Below are 25,268 nucleotides of genomic sequence, written 5' to 3' on the forward strand. Positions count from 1 at the left end.
AAGGAATCTACAATAGCAGTACAATAAGCACCAGTAATGCATCGACAAATGATGGAAAAAAAATATTTCCGTAGGAAGATAACAAAACTCCATCCCATTGAAATTCTGAACACTAGCGTACATTTCAAAATGACTAAGTTGACGTTCAATATGCTCCCAATGTACTTCCCAGCTCATTTGTTTTCTCTCACCCAATATTCTCTTCCTGTTTCTCCCTTTTCCCTCGCCCTTTCAATTCCCTTTGTTTTCTTCCTTCTGGGTCAACCTCATGCCCTAGATCTAATTTATGCTACACTGACTGTCGGGTATAGCATCTAATTTTTGCCGAGTAGCAAGGTGTTAGTATGATGGTGGCAAATCAGCAATATTTCTTGCTTGCTAATACGTTTTGTGAGCATTTCATAATATGTGACTTTCTGTCTTAAGTGCCTTGATGGCCGAAGTTATCTTTGGGCAACTTGTGCGAATGCCATATAAAATACCTATTAAGATTTTTCAAGACTTTGAGTTCTCTTTGTTGAATATTCCAGTGGACTATCATTTAAGGTGGTGAGAATCTGCAAATTATCATCTCCAAAATAAACCACCATATTTAGACACAGATGACCTGTTCACTCCAACTAGATTTGTTATCATAAACTACTCACCTACAAAGTCTGTCGTTCCCTTGTGAGGGTTGATGAAAGGGGGAAGCTTCTGTTGATCTTTCTGCCTTTCCTCTGAGAGGCTGCTCAACTTTATGAAGTACTTGATCGTAAAGGTGGACGTGTTGCTTAACTGAGATACAAAAGTACATTTGATGACTTAAATAATTTATCAAGAGGATCAGTTCAACAGTAATGTCTTTAACACTAATAATCACACTTCAGCATAACAATGTGAACATTGAATTCATCAATACAAACGTTGGCATCTAATGAATGAGTATAACACAGCTTACACAGCTGATCAGTTTAGTTACTGGTTGTCAGGAAAGTTATAAATTAATCCTCGAGTATAACAGATATGTTACCAGGAGTGACTGGTGACCTTTCAAAGTGGTGGGGAAAGCGAATTGCCCAACTATCTCGAAAAAATACTCCCAATTTTGTTTTACTTCCCTACAAAAACCCATAGTAAAAAAAAAAAACTCCCTTGAAAGCCCAAATAAAAACAACGGCCCCTCTCTCCAAAATAAAACAAACAGTTAAACATTACCGCCGGCCAAAGTAACGTGCATTTTGAAGTGCGTGATCACCACTGCTCCAGTCCTCCTGCTGCAAATCAGCAGCAGAGGACAGTCAGGACACACTCTCATGGCTCGGGGGCAGGCTGGCGGCTGCGGCGCGCCTTGTTTAAAAATAAAATATAAATTAAATAATTTCATTAATATTTTATTTTTAACACCGCACAGCTCGCAGCGGGCGACACTCCCCCGCCCTCATTAAGAAACCGTCGCTGTGTACTAGTAATCCTAGTTCAACATCATAGAAATCGGCACTTAACACACAAGTGTTCAATATTTCCACCTGCAGGAATACAAAAAAAATTCAGTTTCATATAATAACATATCCATTTTGAACTGGAGACATTTTTAGTGCAAACTACACAGTACAGGCCAATTTTCAATTTTTCTTTTAAACCTAATAATATGTAATGTAGCACCAAACGTAAAACTTTCTGCACCTAAACAAAGTTATTCCATTCTCCATTTAGAACTACCATTGATGGCCTACACAGCGCTTCCACCTAACTGGTCTCTCTTTTTAAATATAAAAAGTGTATTTGGTTAGATTAACTCTCCTTCAGTCCCTCCAAAAGAACTTAGGCTGTAAGCCAACTGAAAGAAGAGGGCAAACTGAAATATGGATGCTGCTGCACCTTGAAAAGAGCAGCGCACAAGTTTTAATCTTTATATTACATGCAGTATATCAGGATATGTTTCTCTTAATTCTTTTAGTCAATTTAAGCTTAATATCTCCCTTTGCAGGATGTGTTTAAGTTTGGAGTGCCTATGTTTTCTTATGCATTGAATTTTAAAGAACAAATGGGAAAATTGGACTGTACAGGCTATGGAGGCACTATGCGCATTTCATATGGCCTTCACCACCTCATAATGGATAGGTTCATAATTAACATTTTGAATTGTTCCGGTATCCCTGCACACAGGCAGGAATAATCTGTGTTTATGATATCTATGAAGATTCTACCATGCACAACAGAAGATAATTACTTTAACCACTTTATTTATGCAGCTAGGTATCAGTAACAAATGTATGCGCTTCACATACTACTGTGATGTTCTGCACTGATGGCAATATTTCTTAAATATCTGTAAAACTGTTGGGTATTTGTGTGGTAAGAGTTGGTAATCAAGGAGAACAAGTTACTTTTGAAAATGCTTTTTATGGTGAATACATCTAACCACAGATGCTTCACCTCAGAATATTCCTCAGGTGCCAGACTGACTCTAGAAAAAAATTCCATAGCAGTGCTAGGTAGCGCTGTACAGCCGGTGCCAGCCACACAACCCCCCAAAAGTGTCTAAAGAGAGATGCATATGAGCACCACCAGTCTGTTATAACATCAGTTTCTTGTATTTTTTTTCTGCGTTCTCAGATGCAGAGCAGGAATAATTGTTGGTAAAAGTTTGCTCAGTATTAACGTAGGACCTTTTTAGATGTCTTAGCCGCCGCCTCTCAGGCCATCATCCCTTCTTGGACTGCAATAATCATCGCATCCCTCCTACAAGGATCGACAACTGACTCTCTTAAAGCCGGCCAAGTCATCCCCATCTTAAAAAAACTTACGCTGGATTGTGCTTCCGCTGATAATATAGACCTATATCTAATATCCCACTCCTTGCTAAAGTTCTGGAGAAATGTGTTCAACAGCAGCTGAGCCAGCACATCACCAACTTCCACTTACTGGGCGACTTCCAATCAGACCTGGTCACAGCAATGAAACCACCCTCCTCCATATCGTGGATGATGCTCTCCAAGCCCTTGACCTGCAAAACCTGTTTCCTAATCCTCCTAGACCTATCCTTGGCTTTCGATACGGTCAACCATGAAAAACTCCTCAATTGCCTCAAAACCAGGATGGGACTGGATGGTCCAGTTCAGAATGGTTTAGGTCCTTCCTCCAGAATCGCTCTCAGAGATTCCTAATCAACAGCAACCTATCCGCTCCCTCTTCGATCAAGGTTGGAGTCCCCCAAGGAACAACCCTGTCCCCCAAGCACTATGCACCGCCAATATCTCCTACCACATGTATGCCGACGACAAATAGAAATCTGTTCTCCCAACGACATTCTTTCCCTGAATGAGGCCTTGAAGCTGACTGTCCATTGGCTCACCTCCAACTAGCTCAAGCTTAACCCAAAAAAACTGAATTTCTTCTAATCTCCCCACCTAAAACCAACCCTGGAATCCAGAAATGGATCAAGGCGATCTCAGCGCTCAACTGTCCGCCAACCATTGTGGACTCTGCTAAATCCCTTGGTATTACCCTAGACTGCAGCTTATGTTGCGGGGATTCTGTTCATGCACAAAACTATGTGCAGGAAACCAGGACCTCAGTGAATTGTGGTGTACCAAAAAACTCACCTCAGTACCCACAACCACTATCCGACTAGCATCAGTGTCTCATTAGCTCTCCGTCCTACAGCGAAGCTACCAATGATTAGACAACCCAGAACATGCGACTTAGGGTACTCTCAGGAATGGTGGGAATCAAGAACACTCTTTCGTTTTTATTCTCAAACCAGTCCACATCGTGAGTAATTAGAAACACAGTAAAGTTTAAAATGGTTTTTTAAACAACGTGCTCTAAGATGCAGTATTTTTGCTAACATAAGCAGGCATATGATTAGAAATAATACGATCAGCATTGTTACAATTCCATAAAACACAAAGGAGAAATCATATTACAATGATAGTGGAAACAGGTCCTATAGCACCTTGTGAACCACCCTCCCCTGCTAGGAACTAGGTTTTATAATAATAGAAGGTCTCTTAGGCTTGAATGGGGAACCCCATACCTCCAAAATCAGCAGAAGTGAATCACATCACAGGATCAGCAAAGCTCTCTGTCACTGGAAAATGCTGTTCTCCAAGTGCCCAAATCATGCATGCAGTGCAATATTAAAGGCACTAGAATTTCAGTTGGTTGCAGCTGTGTGAGTGTTCTGTCTAGAGCGTGGGCGATCAACCTGAATAACAGCATACATTGGTATGGTGACCTTGAAGGCTTCTGCATGCAGTGTACAGACTAAGGTCACGATGTAAGTCTAGGGATGTGAAAAACAGACCCTTCTCATGCGAGGAAAATCAGGCAGTTTAACTTACAATACCAGTTACATGCAGTGTCATGTGCAAAAGCTGCAAAGTGGCAAGATGGCGTTTTAACTTCTAACAAGCTTATGCTAACATAGCAATGTGTGCAAGCAGGGCCCTGTCTTCACTACACTTGAACATGCACGGGCACATTAACTCGATGGCCAAAACAGCTAGATATCACCTGAGCTACCTAAGACACCTAAAACCTTTCCTTGACACTCCTGACCTGAAAATGGCAATCCAGGCTCTAGTCATATCCAGACTGAAATATGGATGCTTTACCCTCGCATGTCTACCCAAGATCTCCCTGGCACCATTAAAAGCCTGCCTCAATTCTGCCGCCAGACTCCTAACAGGTTCAAAGAAATTCTACCACATATCCTCTCACCTTAAAGCTCCCAACTGGCTCCCGTTCGAGGCCAGAATCCAACTTAAGCTGGCTTGCATCACTCACAAGGCGCTACACTCGAACTCACCGGCATTCCTAGCCAAAAAACGTGTAGTATCCGGAGAAACCAGAAAGTCCCGATCCGTCAGAGACCTTTTGCTCCAACCTGCACGATTGCGGGGGAAAAAACTTACAATCGGGCCTTCTCCGGGGCTGCACCAATAATTTGGACTTTACTCCCGTCCACCATTCGAATAATTCTGTCCCTGGTACGCTTTAAAATAGAGGCCAAAACTGTCCTTATGGGCAAATTCCTCTCCTAACGCTTCATCACAATCACCTCAGCGACTTTGTGCTACCCTCCTGTTGGCTCTCACGATGTCTGGATGACACCCACCTGGCACCTCTGGACATCCCACCCTGGATCGGAGACCGCCTGTTTCTTGCAAAATGTATCTACCTGTGTTATCCTAACTGTTTCAGTCTATGTTATCCCAAATGTATCCATTCCTCCTAAGTCCCTTATATACTATTTGTCATTCCTGTAAAGCGCTCTGATACTCTTATGGGTCTGGTTTGAGCTCTATAAAACACTAAAAAAATCAAATAAATAAAAGAGGCCACTCCACAAAACAGGGAGGTGAGAGCACAGTGAGGAAGAATATGGGGTTAGATAGAGTATCCACCAGAAAGAGGATTACCGAATGAAAATGACTTGTTAATCTGATGAACAGTTCAAAACTCAGGTACTTCATCTAAAAAAAAAAAAAATCCCAAGCAGTAACTTCCCAGGTAAAGTGTCTGTGGATTGGGCTCAGGCAAAAAAATAAGCTACTTACCTTCAGTAATGATCTTTCTGGTGGATACTCTATCTACCTGCAAATTCCTCACCTTTGAATATCACTCGGTGCCAGACTGGTCTGGAACTGAGTACAATAACTCTTCGGTGCTGGTAGAGGGCACAGGCTCTGTTACAATATCGTGCAAAGGTTTGTAATTACTTCATTGGCACCATATACCACCAGGACTGGCTCCCTGAAGTAAGATCCGATGTGCTTTTGTTGTGATTTCTGAAGCATTTGAGAAAATTAACAATCAAGCAGTAGGGCAATACAATTCTAACTTGGCATCTTATTAGGAAAGACAATATGCTTACTTTTGAATAGGGAGGGAAGGCCGGCGAGGAATCTGCCGAAATATAGAGTATCCAACATAAAGAACTTTACAGAAGGTAAGTAACATTTTGCTCTGATTGAAACTTCTACCTGCAGATTTCTCCCCTTTGAATAGTCTCCAAAATTGAGAAATAAGTCATTGTTGTGAAGGACAGATGAATAAAGTGACTGTCTCACCTCACTTCCAAATCCAAGCAACAGTGTTTGCTAAACGTATGGAGAGAAGACAACATAGCTGCCCTGCAGATATCAACCTCTGAAACCGTCAAGACTGAAATGGAGGATTTTGCCCTTGTGGAATGAGGTCTGATTTTTTTCAGGAGGCTATTCTTTGACTACAGCACAGAAATTATTGATGCATAAAAGGATGCAGCAAGATTGAGTTTTCTTTGTACAGCGTTCTCTTTTTTTACAACCACTGTAGCTGACAAAGACTTGGTCATTTGAGCGAAATTCTTTTGCACGGCTGATGTAGACGTTTACTTCACACTTGAGGTTGAGCTTGTGAAGTCTCCTCTCTTCCATAGTGGAATGCGATGGAGTGTAAAAGGAAAGAAGGGTGATGGAATGTCCCAGATTAAAAGGAGACTACCTGGGAGGAAAGCACATTCAGTTTGCAACACAAACGTGTCTGGGAAGAAACACCTACCAGGGGTCGGACAAACAAGGCTTGCAACTCGCTGACTCAGAGACATGAGGTAATGGAACTAAGAAAACTTTTTTTAATCTCAAAGCCTCAATTGGCAACTGTGCATGGAATCAAACGGCGTCCCTATAGGAAATATCAGAACCAAATTCAGGTCCCACTGATGCTTTGTAAAAGGGGTTGGTGGATATATGTTTGTCAGACTTTTCAGAAATCTCATCACCATCAGAGACTTACATAGGGAGGGTTGGTCTGGTAAACAGAGGGAAGCAGATAGCATTGAGAGGAATCCCTCAACTGTATCTACTTCACACCTTGTTGCGTCAAGAACAGTGCAAACTGTAGTTTGTTGACAAAGGATGCATTTAAAAGGATCAATCCTTCCTGTGGCACACCAATAACAAAATTACTCAATCTTCCTGAGTAGATGAATTTCATGGAGTTACGATGTGCAAAAAGGACCATGCCCACCACTTCCGTTGGTAGCTGAATGTGTAGGCTGTGAAGATTGGCCTGCAGGATCTGTCACCCTGATAGGAACCAAAAGTATCAAAATGAAAAAGAGCCCACTGTTAGTATGGACTAACCCCTTCACAAGAATAAACAAACACTAAGTTTTCCTATACAACCCTCACCCACCAGGATTATCTCTTGGGCATGCTTCATCATCGGGTCCAATCCGTTCTGTTCCAATAAATTTGCGATCTCTTCTTATAAGTTGTAGATTCTAACCAATTGGGGGTTTGTCAGACTATACCTTTCTGAGCCAATGAGATCATAAAACCATTGGGGATTGTATAGTGTATTTGTGTGTTAATTGTTGTAAATATGATCACCATGTGAACATTGCGTCATCTTATTTTGCGTCATATATTTTGCACCATTTTGTTTAGGTATGAATACAACACATATTTCATGGAAATTCTTAACTTGTCCAGCACAGTTTTTTTCTGTAGTAATGTTTCCACTCAATCAAGTTGATATTGAATGGTGTTAAGTAGATGAGAGAGCCCTCATACCTACAGAGGAGCTCCCTACTTTTGAATGAGTCCCACTTGACATTTTGAGAATGAATAAACAAGCCTTTATAAAGCGTGAAAGAGGTGTCCAGGCGCTTCTGGAGGACTTTTCAATGAAGGCAGGAAGCAACAAAAGCCTGCAAGAGGAGATAATACTTAAGTGAACAAATACAATGTCATCCCTTTCTTCATGTGTTCATTATTAGTTTGAGTACAGAGCAAATTAGGCATATAATTCCAGGCAGCAATGGACCTCCATGTCTAGTTTCTTAAAATCCAAAGACATTCCCAAGTGTTGAGGCCGTGAATGTAAAGGGTGGTGCAAGTGGGAGTACCAGAAGAACATGGTGGCCATATAAGAATCAGATGTTGTTCCACACAATGTTTTGTGATACAGATAGAGTGATTTAAAGATAATTCTCCAGAAAATAGATAGCCCGTGCAACTGACAAAAGTGGTACAACATTGATGCACTTCTCTTTAGTCCTAGATAGTTTGGGCAGTAGCATTATGTATGATCTGAACTTTGTGTATGAAGTGGGAACGGAGTTCCATCGAGAAAGAGTTACAATAGTCCAGCCTCGATATTATAAGGGCTGAGACCAGATCCTTCCTGGAGTATGCTGAAAGAAAAGGAAAGATTTTCCTGGGGACTGTCAAGAGAAGGAAATAGGAAGTTGAGAGGAATTTTATATGCTTGTCAAAGCAGAGACTGGAGTCAAACACAATCCTTAAATTTCTGCCATGTTCACCAAGAGGCGGTAGAGGCCCTAGGTTGGGGGGCCACCAGCCTGTTGTCCATGTGTTGCAATTTCCCAAAACAATGACCTCAGTCTTATCATTATTAAGACCAAGCAGTTATGTTTCATCCACCTGGCAACCTCCTGGAGGAAAGTTGCGTTATTGTGAAATGCCAGTTTTGTGTCTCTATCCAGTCTCAGGATCAGCTGAGAGTCATTCACATAGGCATAAAATTTAAAGCCAACCGAGTCTATCAGTTTTTCCACAGGGTGGGGGTATATATAGATTGAAAAGTGCTGGGCTGCGGGCTCAGCTCTTTGGAATTCCCATCCAAATCAATTTCCTTGGTGATTGAAAATTAGTCATGCGGACTGGTTCAGTATGATGTTCTTTTTAGAAAGAATTGAACCAGTGGTATACTGTCTGCCTTATGTCCGCTGGTGATAAGCCCTCCAACAATGTCATGCATGATGGTGTCAAAAGCAGCCAAAAGGTCCATTAGGACCAGAGTCACAACCCTTCCATCATTCAGAAACAATCAGATGTCAGTGGTTGCTTTGGCCGGGACAGATTTGGTGCTGACACTTTTCTGAAACCCCGATTGGCCTAGATAGAGGACCAAGTGAGTTTCCAAGAAAGTCTTACTTTGGCTGTTCATAATGGACCCTGTACGTTTAGCGAACAGAGGGAGAAGCAAGATGGAATGTTAGTTAGATAGATAGTATTGTGGGGTTGAGGGTTGACTTCCTCAGTAGGGGGTTACTGTTGTCTTTTTCCAACAGGCGAGGACAACTCTCCCGAAAAGGGACAAGTTTCAAAGAGTAGAAAATGGGGTCATGTTGGTGTTCTGTCCAGCCACATCCTGCTTTGGTGGGACTCGCTGTCCCAGGGTCCACAGACTTTGATATTTGGCCACAGCTGCTGACAGGGGGAGGCACTTGCCATCACGCACCAAGCGCTGCCTCTCTCCAACATTTTGCGAGGAACTGGGGTAACAGCATTTTCCATACACTTCTGAACCGTTTTATCATATTAACCGCCTGGATTATGGTTTAGCTAGTATGATGTGAGGCTGCCCTGTCTAAGCACTATTTGTTAATGTAACGTAGGTGCTTCCCCTCAAAGGGCCGACCCCTGTAACCTTCCTGTGCACTGTGACTCCAGTGTAGAATCCATGGATAAGCTCAAATGTGCTGGAGGGTGCATGGCTGCCTCTCCCCCTCCTGAAACCACTTCAATAGATCGGATGCATCAGAGGGCAAAAGAGGTAATCTTAACAGAGATCGAACTGACGGAGAGAAGACTGTCCCTGGGCTTGGGGGTTACGCCGCAATAAGCAATTGAATCATTTGATGCAGCTGCCCCTAATGAGGCTTCTAATGCTACCCCATGTGAGGTGAACAGGGCTTTAGATCAATTGACCTGCACACCCAATGGAGTGCTTTCTCTTGACTTATGTCCTGTGGAGTGTCATCTGTAATCGGCTTTAGCCAAAAGTCCCACGAGAACGGTACAGAATAAGTACATTGAGATGGGTACTCAAGTAGACCTCTTATCGACAAATTCAATAGCTGCACAGTCTTCTAGCATCACAGCCGGGAGGAGAATTGACAGTCAACCAGGTTGGATGACTCAACTTGTGAAAGGGCTTACTGCTATAGTTAAGGTTATTCTGTGCACACAGCTTGCACCTATACTGATGCGTCTCACAGCAATGGAGCAAGTGCTTAAGGCTATTCCCAAATCGCCACCACAGCCCAAGCAGGGCTTAGGTCTAATCACTCTAGGAAGGACACAGAGTGTATTTAGCCATTTGAACACTGCATCCAAGTACAAAGTCCCAGTTTGTGATAACACAGACCCCCACCTCTCCTGTGCCCCGACTACTAGCCAGAGCTACCAGGCAATCAATGGGCCAATCCACTGAAGAGAGACACAGTGGAGAACAACCCCACCGAAAGGAGAGCAGTGAAGGGCCCCATGGGATTCATGGCCATGCCCGAAATCCCGTGAACTCAGTGTTCAAACTACCCCCTGCTTCTTGCATAAGAGCAAAAGAGAAACTCATGAAGAGCTTGCTAACAAATGTTTGAACTATCTTGTCCGAAATAAGAATGTTCCCCTTTCAATGGCTCAGAACATACCTTTTACTCATTGGGTACGGTAGATTGGGCCAGGCTAGGTGGATCACTAAGGGGACTACGTAATTGTCAACTTCCATTTTCCAGTGCAAAGTCAGTCCCCACTGGCAGCAGTCCGATGATATATAAAGAGTTCCCGTTTTCAATCGATTTGATGTACTGGAGGTTGTTGACTGACTCACTGGTAATGGGAGCTCTGAATCTATTCCCACTCAGCCTTGACAAAAGAAGGGTGTCATAAGATCCAATACTATCAAAAGGGGGACGGAACAAGGCAAATCTAAGTCCACGGGCCTTCAGAGATAGGACCAAAGCTGTTCAACACTGCGTGCCCCATATTAATTTTGTGATGGGCACCAGTTCTGAAATAGAGCCAGAATGCAAAATCTATCTCCTCGTGGTTGTGGTCAGTCTCAAGCTATGTTTCGTAGGAAGCAGGCATTGTGATACAAGCAACTCAGGTGTTGGCTCATTATTATCTCCTGTGAAACTAATTCCAGCAACTGTAATAAGAATGGGGTGCTCCAAGATAGCGGCCACTTCACAGACTTCAATACACCAAGCCTAAGAGAGATGAAGGCCCGGGAAAGGTCCAGAGAGAAGTTTGGTACAGCGCAAACCCATTTTCCATTTAGGATTCTTTAATTGAATGTAACTAGGTCTGGGTTCTAAAGAACAAGTTACTTACCTTCGGTAACGATATATCTGTAAGAAACAGTAGTTAGTATTAGATTCCTTACCTTAGAATATCCCCAGGCGTCAGACTGGATCCGGAAACTTTTGCGTAGCAATACCCCTGCGCGTCGGTAGGCGTTGTCCGCGGCTCCGCGTCCGTCGTCGTTAGCACCGGAATGACGTCGCTGGAGTACTTAGACGACGCCCTCGCGCGCGGACGTAAGTTCTTATACACAGCTTTTCCGCGCCAGATACGCAGAGCCATGATAGAACCAACACTGGTGCCATGAAACGAGGGCCCTGTAAGGGTATGACCTTAACCCTAGATATCGGTTCGTAGAATGGGGAGGATGGGTGGGTCGGTTAGGAATCTAATACTAACTACTGTTTCTTACAGATATATCATTACCGAAGGTAAGTAACTTGTTCATCTGAAAGAAACAGGTTAGTATTAGGTTCCTTACCTTAGAATAGATACCCCAGCAATACCAACCCCAGTGGTGGGTCTGTAAACCAATACTCACACCAGAAAGTCCTGGAGGACGGAACGGCCAAAGAAACCATCCCTCCAGACTTGGCTGTCCAGGCAGTAGTGTCTTGCGAACGTATGCAGCGAGGCCCACGTAGCTGCCTGACAGATGTCCTGCAAGGGGACTCCCCGACCCAGGGCAGTAGTAGCCGCCGTGGCCCGAGTGGAATGGGCCCTCAGCCCAACAGGAGGTTCCTTCTTAGCCAAGGAGTAGCATGCCTTGATGCACAAAATGACCTACAGAGAGATGGTCGGTTTCTGCACCGCCCGTCCCTTCTAAGCTCCCACGTAACCAACAAAGAGTTGGTCATCCACCCGGAACTGTCGTGTGCTATCCAGATAAAACAAGAGCGCACGTTTTTTTTTTTTTTTTTTTTGGAAAACCTTTATTCATAGAAAAAGTACACCGCTATTCAGCCATACATCCCGGAGGCCAGGCAGCATTGAGTCAACAGGAAAGGTCGTGCACAATACCAAGAGCAGTAGCAATCAGGTTTAATTTTTAAATAAGATCAAACTCAGAAATAAATAAACCATGAGATAGAAGGCCCGAAGGCCAAAAGAAGGAGGTGTGCAGGAAGCACGAAAGACAACCGAAGAGAAAGAGAGGTAGGCTGAGGACAATACAGATACAGCGGGCTTTTGTAGCGGGAGGAGGTCGGGGGTTCCACACCCAAGGCAGCACACAATAAGAGCGTCAACATTGAATCACGTGGGGGGTAGCACAACAGGATATGCAAAGTGGAACCACGGGTAGGGGGTATTACGGGGAAGGCGGAGCCTCGGAATCGAGTTCCACGGGGGGGTCGCAAATGTCACCCCTATAGGAGTTCCAGGCACCCCACACAGACATCCACATTCTAGGCTTACCCCTGGCCGCATACACCGTCTTCTCACGTAGCATGCACCAGTCCATATTTGATTCCCATAAACTGAGCGAGGGGGGAGCAGGCGCACCCCATTTCTGGGCGATATCCCTTTTGGCCACCATGTTACCCAGGGTGACCCATCGGGTCTGCGCTACATTATAATCAGTCGGGCCCCAAATGTTGAGGAGGCATCTCCGGGCCTCAGTCGGTAGGGTCACACCAGTCACTTCTTCCATCACGTCATGCACACGTGTCCAGTATCGGGTCACACGAGGACATTCCCATAAGATATGCAGGAAGGTCCCAAGCATACCACATCCCCGTCGGCACATGCCATCCGTTGACAGCCCCATGTGTATTAGTCTGGGGCCGGTGACATACACCCTATGCAGTATCTTCAGCTGCACCAGGCGGAGACGCGCCGATATAGCCACCTCTCTAGGAGAGGAAACCGCCGACTGCCACTCTTCATCATCCACCTCTATACCGTCACTCACCCAGAGCTCCCTCAATCGCACCACCAAGTCGACTCGCACGTTAATAAGTTTTTTATAGGTTAGGGAGATAGCGCTGTCCGGCATATGGCCGTCCAACACCCGATCTTCCAGGGGAGATGATTCGGGGATCGCTTCCCCCCCTGATACGTAGGGGGAAAGGGCATGGCTAAGCTGGGCGTGTCGGAAATATTCCGTTGCAGCCAGATGAAACTCTGATTGCAACACCTCAAACGACTTGACCCTTCCCCTGGCCACCATGTCTCCAACCTTGGATATCCCAATGATGTCCCACCTATCGAAGCCCTTAGTATGCCACAACTTCCCCAATATGTCCGAGTCAAACAGCGGGGTGGCCATGGTAACCCTATTTTGCCATCCCAAAGTTTTAGTGACTGCACGCCAGATATGAACCATAGTTTTAGTGGGACCCGTAAGCTTCCGATCCAGAGACCTGGAGTACAACGCTCTGTAGTAGTTCCCGTCACCCACGAGCCACCGATCCATAGCATAGCCTGGGTTGATCGCCGGGCCGTAGAGGCCGTGATTGAGTGCTGCAAGTTGGGACGCCCAGTAGTAGCGCCGCACGTCAGGCAGAGCAATGCCCCCATCATAGCCCGGTATAGTCAGCTTGGCCAGCGAGATCCGTGGCCTACCGTCCCACAGCAGCGCTCGCTGCAGGGATTCGACTTGCGCAAAGTATTTCGCTGGCACGGGATCCTGGGTGTTCTGCAGGGCATACAGGAAGCGAGGCAACGCCATCATTTTAAAAAGGGCGGCTCTGCCCATAAGGGAGATCGGCAACTTCCTCCAGCCCTCGACGTCCCGGCGCAGCCGCTCCAATGGTGGAAGGAGGTTGTGCGAATAACGGGCTCGGGAGTCCCGCGACACATAGATGCCCAAATACCGGAAGCCCTGCTGGGCCACCTGTATAGAGCACCCCCGGGGGAGGCGCGGCGTATCTCCGGACAGTACGTATAACGAGGACTTAGCCCAGTTGATTACCAGGCCCGAGTGGGCCCCGAAGGTCCCCAAGAGATCGAAGGCCACTATGAGTGAGTGACAGGGGGAGGTGAGGTATAAAAGGATGTCGTCAGCATAGAGCGACACCCGGTCTTCAAAACCCGGGGACCACGTTATGCCAGAGATATCAGGGTGCGTTCTGATCCAAGCCGCCAATGGCTCAAGTGCCAGGGCGAATAGGAGCGGGGAAAGCGGACAACCTTGCCTAGTGCCTCTGTGCAGCGCGAAAGAGGCCGACAACCGACCATTAACCGCTACATTGGCCAGTGGAGCAGAATACAACAGTCGGACCCAGCCGATGAAAGCGGGTCCGAACCCCAACTTGGCCAAAACTGCCCACAGGTAATTCCACTCCAACGAGTCGAAGGCCATAGTGGCGTTGAGAGAGGCAAGGACAGCAGGCTCACGAAGCAGGTGCGCACGTGCCATCACCGCGTGAAGTCGCCTCAGCTTGAGCGCCGTGTTCCGGTGCGGTATGAAGCCGGACTGGTCAGGATGGACCAGGTCCGAGATCACGCCCACTAACCGGTTAGCCAGTATCTTGGCCAGAATCTTAGGTTCAGCGTTCAAAAGGGAGATGGGTCGGTAAGACCGGCAAAGATCGCGCGGCTTTCCCTCCTTGTGTATCACCACGATGGTGGCCAACCGCTGGTCGGGGGGGGAGTACTCCCGCCTCACGGGCCTCAAGGAACATGTTCAACAGAGGCACGGCAAGCGAGTCTGCCCTAAGTTTGTAAAGCTCAACCGGGATGCCGTTGGGCCCCGGCGCTTTGCCTGAGCGTAGGGACTTAATAGCCAAGGCCACCTCGTCTGCCGTCAGTGCCCGATCCACGTCATCTCGCTCAAGATCCGAGAGGCAGGGAAGCTCAATGTCTTCCAAAAAGGAGGCCGACGCAGACTCCGGAAGGGGGTCTACAGAGGCGTAAACCTCCTCAAAGTAATCCGCGAAGGATCCAACTATCGCCGCCGGGTCCGTCAAGGATAGGCCGTCCGCACACACCAACTCCGGGACCACCCGAGACGCGAGTTCCCTTCTATCTAGCCACGCCAAGAGCTTTCCAGCCTTATCACCCGCGTCGTATATCCTGCCTTGTTGCTCCCTACTCAGGGCTTTCGCCGCATCCGTGGCAGTCGCCCGGAGCTCAGACTGTTTAAGGGAGAGTGCGTGAAGCAGTTCGGGGGATGGATCCAGCTCCAATTGGGAGTTTAGCTCAGCAAGGTCGGATTCCAGTCGAACCACGTCCTCATCCCGCCGGCGGCGGGCCTCCGCAATCAAGGAGAAGGCCTCGCCGCGCAGCACGGTCTTGAAAGCCTCCCAGAGGGAGACAGCTGAGTCAACTGAGCCGGTGTTCTCGGCAAAGTACCGATCCATTGCTTTGGTCAGGAGCGACCTGGTCTTCGGGTCACGAAAGTACCAAGGGTTAATGGGAGCCACTCGCGACGACGCGGGGATATGGAAGTCGAAGGAAACCCAAACTGGGGAATGGTCCGAGATGCCCCTAGCCAGGAGACGCGCCGTGGATACGGACTGCGCCTGGGCTGCCGGGGTGAGGACGTAGTCTATCTTGGATAGGCTACCATGGGCGCCGGAGAGAAACGTGTACTGTCTCTGGGAGGGGTGCATCAACCGCCAGCAGTCAACCATCCCCATGGAACCCAGAAAATCAGGCAACCAGGACTGGGAAGGACGCAGGTCTCTGGATGGGAAGCGGTCTAGGGTCCCGGAGACGACGGAGTTGAAGTCCCCACCCACCAGCAACAGGCCCTCGGGGAGACCCAAAATGGCGGCAGCTAGGTCCCTGAAAGTAGTTTCCTGTAGCCCCGGGGGAATGTAAACTGAAACCAAAACTAGTGTACGGCCCTCCCATTTGCCCACCACAGCCACATATCTGCCTCTCTCATCCGCAATCACTGACTCCACCTCCAACGGGAGGGACATGCGCACCATGATGCCCACCCCTCGCGATCCCGAGGAGAACCCCGAGTGTGCCACCATTTTGAAACCACGTCTGCTCAGTGCTTTGCAAGTGTGTCCCACTAGATGGGTCTCCTGTAGGAAAATCACATCAGGCGAACAACGTTTAAGCATCTGTAGAACAACACCCCTCTTAATGCGGTCCCCCAACCCGTTGACATTCCAGCTCAACAAGTTTAGAGATCTACCCCCCATCGTCAAGGACGCTCCGCCCCCTCCCCACCACCCGCAATGGCGCCCACCACAACGACATAGCAGTCCAATGAACCCTCAGCCATAACAAAGAAGAAGTCAGAAAAAGAAGTTGAAGAAACACACCCCAACTACCCCCCACCCTGCACCCCTGCATTAGACTATAATCCACCCCAACTAGCAGTGTGCCTGTCGCCCCTTAACTAATCTACAAGAAGTCTACAGAGGAGAAAGGAGACATCCTATCGCCCCCCGTCATCCCCCATATTATTAACAAAAAGAGTCAAAACCAATAGCAGCAGTGTCTGAAGTTGAAGTCCCATACGGTCACTCAGCTTGCGGAAAGTCTAACGATGAACCATCATTCCTGTGCGTCCGCGCCCCCGGTGGCCTCCTCCGTCTGGTCAGTCGGCTCGTGTCGCTCCTGGGGCAGGGTATCCAGCCAGTGTCCCACCTCATCTGGAAAGTCAAAAAACAAAGTCCGGTGGTCACGCTCGATGCGAAGCTTGGCAGGGTAAAGCATGGAGTACCGCAGGCCCATTTCTCTCAGTCGCCGTTTCACCCCCGCAAAGCTCTGACGTTTTTTCTGCACGGCCTGGGTGAAGTCCGGAAAGAAATTTACTTCAGAGTTCTGGAAACGCAGAGGGCCCGCGGTCCTCGATGCCTGCAGGATAGCGTCTCTGTCCCTATAGTTAAAGAGCCGTGCGATAATAGGGCGAGGGAAGGCGCCTGACTTTGGCGGTCCCCCCGGTATCCTGTGAGCCCGTTCCACCGAGAAGAACTTACTCAAGCCCCCTGGCATCAAGTTATTAAGCACTAGGTCCTCCACGAAAAGTTCCGCCGAGTCCTCCTCGGCCTTCTCCGGTACCCCAGTAATGCGGACGTTCTGGCGCCGCGCACGGCCTTCGAAATCGTCCAGTCGGCGCGCCAGCATTCCGTTCGCCAGTTTCAGGTCGCGCACCTCCGTCTGGATATCAGACACATCAGTGGTCAGGCTAGACGTCTTGAGATCCAACGATTTGACCCGGTCATTGGTTTTCCCTAGGTCAGTCCTAATGAGGTTCAACTCAATCTTCAGGGAGTCGACCTTGCTGGACAGTTCCTCTCGGAGAGTATGCATTTCCGATTGTACTCCCGTGATCGCTCCCATCACGTCCCGAAGCGTTATCTCAGAGTCATCCGGTGATCGATCCCTAGTCAGGTCTTTAGCACGGCCTGCCAGTACCGGCGAGCCTTTCGACTGGGAGAATCGCTCTGGAATGGTAGATTGGGACTGGGACGGCTTTCTGTTGACCCGTTGGGACTTGCCTTTGTCCAGGTCCCCTCTGCCCGCCATGTTGGCACACCCAACAAGATGATCGGCAGGGACAAGGAAGCCCAGTGGAAGGCGCGCCACGCACTCGGTGATGTCACCAGGGTCCGGTACTCCGGCCGAGTTGCAGGGCGTTCAGACACCAGAGTCACACTTCGGAGGGACCAGGCGCAGACAAAGAAATGTCCATGTGGAAGCACCGCTGCACACCTCGACTGTCGCCAATGACACGGGCGGAGCCTCCGAGGTCCGTCGAGCTAACGAGGTCCAGGAATGTCCGATTTTCGCTCCGAAAGCGGGCGCCGCATCAGGACCCACTTAACAGTCGGTTCCCACAGTTGTGGGACAGGATAGGCATCAGGATTATTGCGGAGGATCGGGAGGTCTTCGGAGCTCCGAGCTCACGCGGCCATCTTGATCGCCGGCGAAGCTCCTCCCCCCAAGAGCGCACGTTTTGGGTCCAGACGATGGAGCCACTCTTCCTCTTTAGAGGGATGCGGAGGCGGAAAGAAGGTGGGCAAGGAGATGGACTGCCCGATGTGGAAGGCTGTGACAACCTTGGGCAGGAAAGAGGGTCTTGTCCGCAACACAACCTTGTCCGGATGGACAGAAAGGAAAGGAGGTTTGGAAGAAAGAGCCTGAGCTCACTCGTTCTCCTGGCAGAGGTGATGGCGACCAGGAAAGCAGTCTTCAAAGTAAGAAGGCGAAGAGGACAGTTATGAAGTGGCTCAAAGGGAGCGCACATCAGATAGGTAAGAACAAGGTTCAAGTCCCACTGAGGCATCACAAATGGAACAGGGGGAACATGTGTGTGATGCCCTTAAAAAACCTATTTATAATTGGCGACTTGAACAAAGATGGCTGATCAGGTAGCCTTAAAAAGGCTGAAAGAGCAGAAAGGTAGCCCTTGAGAGTGCCCAGAGCAGAGCCCTGCTGAGCAAGAGAAAGAAGGAAGAGAAGAACCTCAGAAAGAGGGGCAGAAAGAGGATCCACAGCCTTTGCTGTGCACCATGCCACAAATCTGTTCCACCTGCAGGCGTATACCGACTTCAGGGGGCAAGTCAAATGACCTTAACTGTCGCCGCTCAATCTCCAAGCATGTAGGTGGAGACTGGACAGGTTCGGTGGAGGGCCGTCCCCTGCTGCTGCGACAGAAAGGTCCTCCTGAAGAGGCAGACGAACCGGGGGACCGGCAGACATACTGAGTAGTTCGAGATACCAGTACCTTCGTGGCCAGTCCGGAGCCACAAGGATAACTTGGGCCCGGTCGCGCTTGATCTTCTTCAGCACTCTGGGCAGAAGTGGTATAGGCGGAAAGGCGTACAACAGACCGCAACTCCACTCGCGTCGAAAAGCGTCTCCGAGCGAGTGCCGCCTTGGAAATTCCAACGCGCAGAACTGATGACATTGCGCGTTCTCTTCTGTGGCGAATAGATCTAACCAAGGCTCTCCCCACTGCAGAAAGAGGCCTTGCGCCACATCCGAGTTCAGACGCCATTCGTGATCCATCATGCACCGTCGGCTGAGTTCGTCCGCCCTGGCGTTCAGAGAACCTGCCAGGTGTTGAACCACAAGGGTCACGCCCTGATGTTCCAGCCACTGCCAGAGGCGCAGAGCCTCCTGGCAGAGGGTCCACGACCCCACCCGCCCTGTTTGTTGGAGTACCACATGGCGGTGGCGTTGTGCGTGAACACCTGCACTACACTCCCCCGGACAGAGGGGAGGAATGCCTTCAGTGCTAGACGAATCGCCCTCAGCTCCAGAAGGTTGATATGGAGCCGGGACTCCGCCGGAGACCATAGGCCTGTGATCTCCGCCTCTCCCATGTGGCCTCCCCAACCTAGGAGGGACGCGTCCGTCACAACTACGTGCTCCGGTTGGGGTAAGGAGAGGGACCTGCCGCTGACCCAATCGCGGTCCGTGAGCCACCACTGCAGCTGTCTCGCAGTGCCCTCCGAGATCAGGACATGGTCGGACAGGTTGCCCTGATGCTGGGCCCACTGAAACTTCAGGCCCCACTGCAGAGCCTGCATCCGCCACCGGGCGTGATGCACCAGAAGGATGCAGGAGGCCATCAGCCCCAGAAGCCGCAGCGTCAACCTGACCGAGAAACGGGATAAAGGCTGAAAGATTGGAATCAGAGCCAGTATATCCCGAGCCCGCTGTTCGTGAGGATAAACCCGAAACCGCGCCGAGTCGAGAACCGCTCCGATGAAGAGGAGCTTCTGAGAGGGGCACAGGTGCAGGAGGTCTGTCGTTGTCTGGAGGTGGCTGACGACTGTCTGGGGCGAGCCCGCCTTCAACAACCAGTCGTCGAGGTAGGGGAAGACTGAAACCCCTAACCTGTGCAGATGAGCTACGACCCGCGCCATCACCTTCGTGAACACCCGTGGGTCGCTGGTAAGGCTGAAGGGGATCACGGTAAACTGAAAGTGCTCGTAGCCTACCGTGAACCGCAGGTAGCGCCGGTGGGCCGGCAGGACGGGAATGTGCAAATAAGCGTCCTGCAAGTCCAGCGCTACCATCCAGTCTCCTGGGTCCAGGGCAGACAAGACCTGAGCCAGTGTCAGTATCTTAAACTTCTCTTTCCGGAGGAAGCCGTTGACATTCTGTAGGTCCAAGATAGGGCGTAGGCCCCCTTTGCCCTTCTTGGGTACCAGAAAGTAGTGGGAGTAACATACACACCCTACTTCCGGGCCAGGAACGCCCTCAATGGCCCCCTTGGCCAAGAGGGCCGTAACTTCCTCTTGCAGAAGTTGCAAGTGGTCCCCCGACATGCAGTGGTATTGCGGTGGCATGGCTGGAGGGGTCGTCTCGAAGGGGAGGGAGTAGCCCCTTCGGACGATTTGCAACACCCACCTGTCCGAAGTGACAGTGCGCCAGTGGAAGTGGTAATGGCGAACCCTGCCCCCCCACTGGTGTCACATTGGCATGAAAGCACTGACTAGGAGGCTTTAGAGGCGGGTGCTGCGGGGAAAGGTGTGGACTGGCCTCGCCGTTGTCCCCGACCGCCGCCACGGCAGTTTCCACGGCCGCCACCGCGTTGGATGTTAGTCTGCGGTGCGTGGCTGGCAGCACTTGTGGGAGCACCCCTTCCTTGGCCACAAAAGGAGCGGAAGGCACCCGTTTGCTGGCGCGGGGCCGAGAGGCCCAAGGACTTTGCCGTAGCCCTGGAGTCCTTAAAGCACTCAAGCGCATGGTCTGCCTTGTCGCCGAAAAGGCGATGGCCATCGAACGGCATGTCCATAAGAGTGTTCTGGACATTGGCCGAAAAGTTGGCGAACCTTAACCAGGCGTGGCGACGAATCGCCACCGTCGTTGCCATCGCTCTGCCCAGTGAGTGGGTGGTATCCAGCCCACACCAGATAGAAAACCGTGCTGCATCTCGACCCTCCGCAAGGGCTTGGGTGAGTTTAGTCTGGACCTCCACCGGACATTGTGGCAGCACGTCCGCGACCGTGTCCCACAGAGAGTGGGTGTAGCAGCCCAAGAGGCACGCGGTGTTGACTGACCGCAGTCCCAAACTTAGGGCGGAGAATACTTTCTTACCGTATTGCTCGTACCTCTTGGATTCCCGATCGGGCGGGGCAGTCGGGAATGCGTTCTGGGAGTTGGAGGCCTGGATGACCAGGCTCTCAGGGGTGGGGTGGGTGGACAAGAAGCAAGGGTCGACCGGAGCCGGGAAGTGGCGTCGGCCACGTTCCTATCTACAGGCTGACCTGTAGCAGGCTTGGACCTCGTGCCCAAAAGAACGCCTGACAAGGCCTCATTAAATGGCAGCAGAGGCTCAGCCGAGCTTGAATTCGGTTTAAGGACCTCAGTGAGGAGGTTAGTCCTCACGGCCGCGACAGAGAGTTCCAGGCCCAAGGCCTTGGCAGCCCGCGTCAGCACCACACTGTAGGCAGCCCCCTCCTCCGTAGCCACGGTGGGAGGGGAGACAAAACCAGTGTCTGGCGAGGGGTCCAGCCCACTGGCAGTCCCAAGCTCACCTGCCCAGTCCTGCTGAGACTGACACTCCCGTGTCAGTGGGTCCTCAGACCCATCACAATCCCCCTCGTCACCCATCTCCTGGTATGCAGGTTCAAAGGATGGGGCCAGTTTGTGGAAGTAAAAGTCTCCATACGACGTCGAGAGCGGCGCCCTACGGCGCCGGAACCGAATCGAGGGCAGGACCGGGGACGGCGTCGCCCTAGGGGCCGGCGTCAGTGAGGTTGTGAGGTCGACCGGCGACGACCCGGATCCGGAACCGGATCCAGTGAGGGCCTGCGTCGCCGGAACATAAGTCGCCGGCGGCGCCAGGGCCGGAGCATCCGATGGCGTCGGAGCCGAAGCACCCGACCCGCTAGGCCCCCCAGCCGGGACCGCTGGGCCCGAAGGCGCCACAGAGCCCGGCGGAGGAGGGAGAGACCTCATGGCCATGAGGTACCGCTCGATCTCCTCTGGCCTCGTATCGTGCCCAGGGACCGGAAGGTATGGGGCAGGTTGCGACGCCCGCGACTCCATCGGAGCTGCGTGGGTGGTGTCACCCGAAACCCCGGCCGCGTCGCGTGAGCGTCGGGTGGGTCGGAAGAGCGATGACGCCTTTCCGACCTCTCATGCCTCTTATCTGAGGATCTTGATCCCGAAGACCGATGCCGACTCTTGGAACTACGAGGGCTCCGACCTGGCGACCGGTCCCTCGATCTCCTGTGGGACCGGGACCTAGAACGACGCGGGCCGACTGCCGGAGCTCAAGCCGCTTGCGGGACCGCTCCTGCCTAGCCTTAGACGTCAGGGCCCGGCAGCCGGAGCATGTTCGGTCGTGGTGGTCGAGGCCTAGACACTGAAGACACCGGCGATGGGGGTCGGTAACCGACATCAGTCGGCTGCACTTGGAGCAGGGTTTGAAACCAGGCATCCCTACTGGCACCGTAGGAGTCGAACAACTCGAGAAAAACAGATCAAAAGATTAAAAAAGTTTAGTCAGAAATTGACTAAGGGGTAGAGCTTCTCCGGATCTGCGCTAGCTGGTGTGGAAAAAAGAAGAACTGACGTCAGCGCGCGAGGGCGACGTCTAAGTACTCCGGTGACGGCATTCCGGCGCTAACGACGCGGACGACGGACACGGAGCCGCGGACGACGCCTACCGACGCACAGGGATATTGATACGCAAAAGTTTCCGGATCCAGTCTGACGCCTGGGGATATTCTAAGGTAAGGAATCTAATACTAACCTGTTTCTTTCAGATATAGATTGTACGGACTTGGGCAATTTTATAGAACCATTTCATCTCCGCCTCTTTCAAGAGACTTGGCTTATTACACAGGTGCAAAGAGTAGGTTTTGTAATTCATAGTAAAGGAGCACTAGATAAGGTTAGGGGTAGATCATCAGGGGGTTTGTGACATGGATAAGTACTACCCTTGGGTGAACAGTGGAACAGGTACCGATTGCATTGAATGATATCTTATGTGTAAACCTCACATGGCCTTCAAATCGAGTTCAGTATATTTACAATGTCTATCCCAGACCTGTAGGAAATAGACCGGAATCGCCAATTGCCGAATTGCTCACTGCTCACTTGGCTGCCTTAAATAGTGGGTGGGGGCTTTAATTGCCAATCGGAGTCACTGGACGCAAGTATTAATGACATCTTACAGGAGGAAGACAGAATCGGGTCTATCTCAGATTTGGTTGTTCCTCCCATTAAGAAATGATCTCCACTGGTTCTATAAATAAAAGCTCTGATCCTTAATCAGTGCATTCGTGCATGTAATTGGAGGATCCCATCAGACAGGGAAGGTAAGCACACATTTAAACATGCTCAGAGGACTAGCCAAAAAGATGATTTAATAGTCAATGTTAGACTTTTTCCCTGTCTCACTGATATGATAGTTGCTCCCAGGGATGATCACAAGGTCCTTGCCCTTGATATGAATCTCCCAGTTGGTAGGGAGAAAGCATGCTGTCTTGAACCCTTTGATGGCAGACACCAACTAACATCAAACAGGCGCAGAATCAAATGGAGTACAATGGTGCCCTCTCATGAACAAGTCAAGTCTATATATAAACTGGTTTAGGGAAGTTTAGGGGATCTGATTAATTAAGATCAAGCACTGGAACGGGATACTTCCCTAGTGAACAACAAATGTTTGAGGGTCTTAAGAATCTCTTTATTGTGGAAGTTTATAAAGTGGAAGCCAGGAAAAGCCCTCCTTCTTGGTTTAACAGTTTCTATAGATCTGCCAAGCATGCACTAATTGCTTCAATTAAGTCCCAGGACTGAAGGTTAATACATGTGAGGAGAGCGGTATACAAAAAAGTTGTTAGTAAAGCAAAGATGGAATAGGACCAAGGGAAGTGGGAGGGTTTACATGCAGGCGGCAAGGTAGGTGACCATTCCATACTTTGGAATTTAGTAGCCACCAGGAATGAAAACAGCGGTGCCTCATTGCAAACAAAATTGCCAGAGAAGTATGGATCACACATTTTCTAGTATGTTCTCCCCGATGGTAGGAGATAGTACCTTGCCACCAGCTGAGATGGGACCCTCTATGGAAGGTATAAGAGAGGTGCCAGGTAGTGAGACATACCCTAACAATTCAATTATGGAAAGATCCTTATTAAAAAAAAGATTGTCCCCAACAAAGTGCCATGGTTCGATAAGATCCCTGGTGACTTGTTTTTGGCTGAAACTAACTTTTGGGGCCCATATTTCACGTTACTGTTCAATGCCATTATTGAATAATGCCGATTTCTCCATCCTGGGCGGGAGCTGAAGTAATACCAAATTCATAAGAAAGGCTTCCCACTGCCGGCAACTAACTATAGACCAATTGAACAAGTTACTTACCTTCGGTAACACATTACCTGGTAGAGACTCTATCTAGCTGCAGATTCCTTAGCTTTGAATTTCCCAGGCGTCAGGCTGGATCCAGAAACTTTTGCTGAGCAATACCCCTTGCGCACGTCGTTGGGTGGCTCCATTCGGCTCCCTGTGACATCGTCGGCAGGGTTGGTTATGACGTTGCGGGGCCTGTATAGGCGCCAACTAGGCGCACAAACATCAGTACTTTTTCATTTTTTCCACGCCAGAAGCTCAGAGCCACGAAGTGACTGATGTAATTGTGTGTAAAAACTAGGGCCCTGAAAGGGGAGTAACACTAGTCCTACAACATCAGTACGCAAAGAGAGGAAGCAAGGGTGGGGCTGTAAGGAATCTGCAGCTAGAGTCTCTACCAGATGTTGCATTACCGAAGGTAAGTAACTTGTTCATCAAGAACTTCTAGCTGCAGATTCCTTACCTTTGAATCAGATACCTGAGCCATACCATCCTGGCAGTGGGTTGCGGACTCATGACCTAGACTAAGAAGTCTTGCAGGGCAAAGTGCCCATCCCTGCACATTTCACCATCAATGCAATAATGTTTTGCGAACGTGTGCAGTGATGCCCATGTCGCTGCCTGACAGATGTCTTGAACTGGGACACCCTGAGCCAAGGCCGTAGTTACAGCCTCTCCCCTGGTGGAGTGGGCCCTTGATCCCTGAGAGGGCTGCTTCTTCGCCAAGGCATAACATATTTTAATGAAGAGAACAACCCAGCAAGATATGGTTCTTTTCTGCACTGCCTTTCCTTTCTTTGTTCCCACATACCCCACAAAGAGTTGGTCATCCACCCGGAACTCTTTTGTGCAGTCAAGGTAGAACGACAACGCTCTTTTTGGGTTCAGTCGTTGGAGACGCTCCTCTTCCTTAGAGGAATGTGGGGGAGCAAAGTAGGTGGGCAAAGTAAT

At 49.6% G+C, this 25,268-nt stretch overlaps 1 protein-coding gene across 2 annotated transcripts in view; it reads right to left on the reverse strand.

Annotated features, from left to right (window-relative positions):
• Nucleotides 1–25,268, reverse strand: part of CFAP74 (cilia and flagella associated protein 74) — a 1,279,283-nt gene that overhangs the window by 247,903 nt on the left and 1,006,112 nt on the right. For both annotated transcript variants that reach the window (XM_086921531.1, XM_086921532.1), the window contains exon 35: nt 648–777. In XM_086921531.1, the coding sequence (XP_086777657.1) occupies nt 648–777 (130 nt within the window). The remainder of the gene's footprint in view (nt 1–647; nt 778–25,268) is intronic.

Source organism: Lissotriton vulgaris, chromosome 5 (assembly GCF_964263255.1).
Source record: "Lissotriton vulgaris chromosome 5, aLisVul1.2, whole genome shotgun sequence".
Classification (NCBI taxonomy): Eukaryota; Metazoa; Chordata; class Amphibia; order Caudata; family Salamandridae; genus Lissotriton; species Lissotriton vulgaris.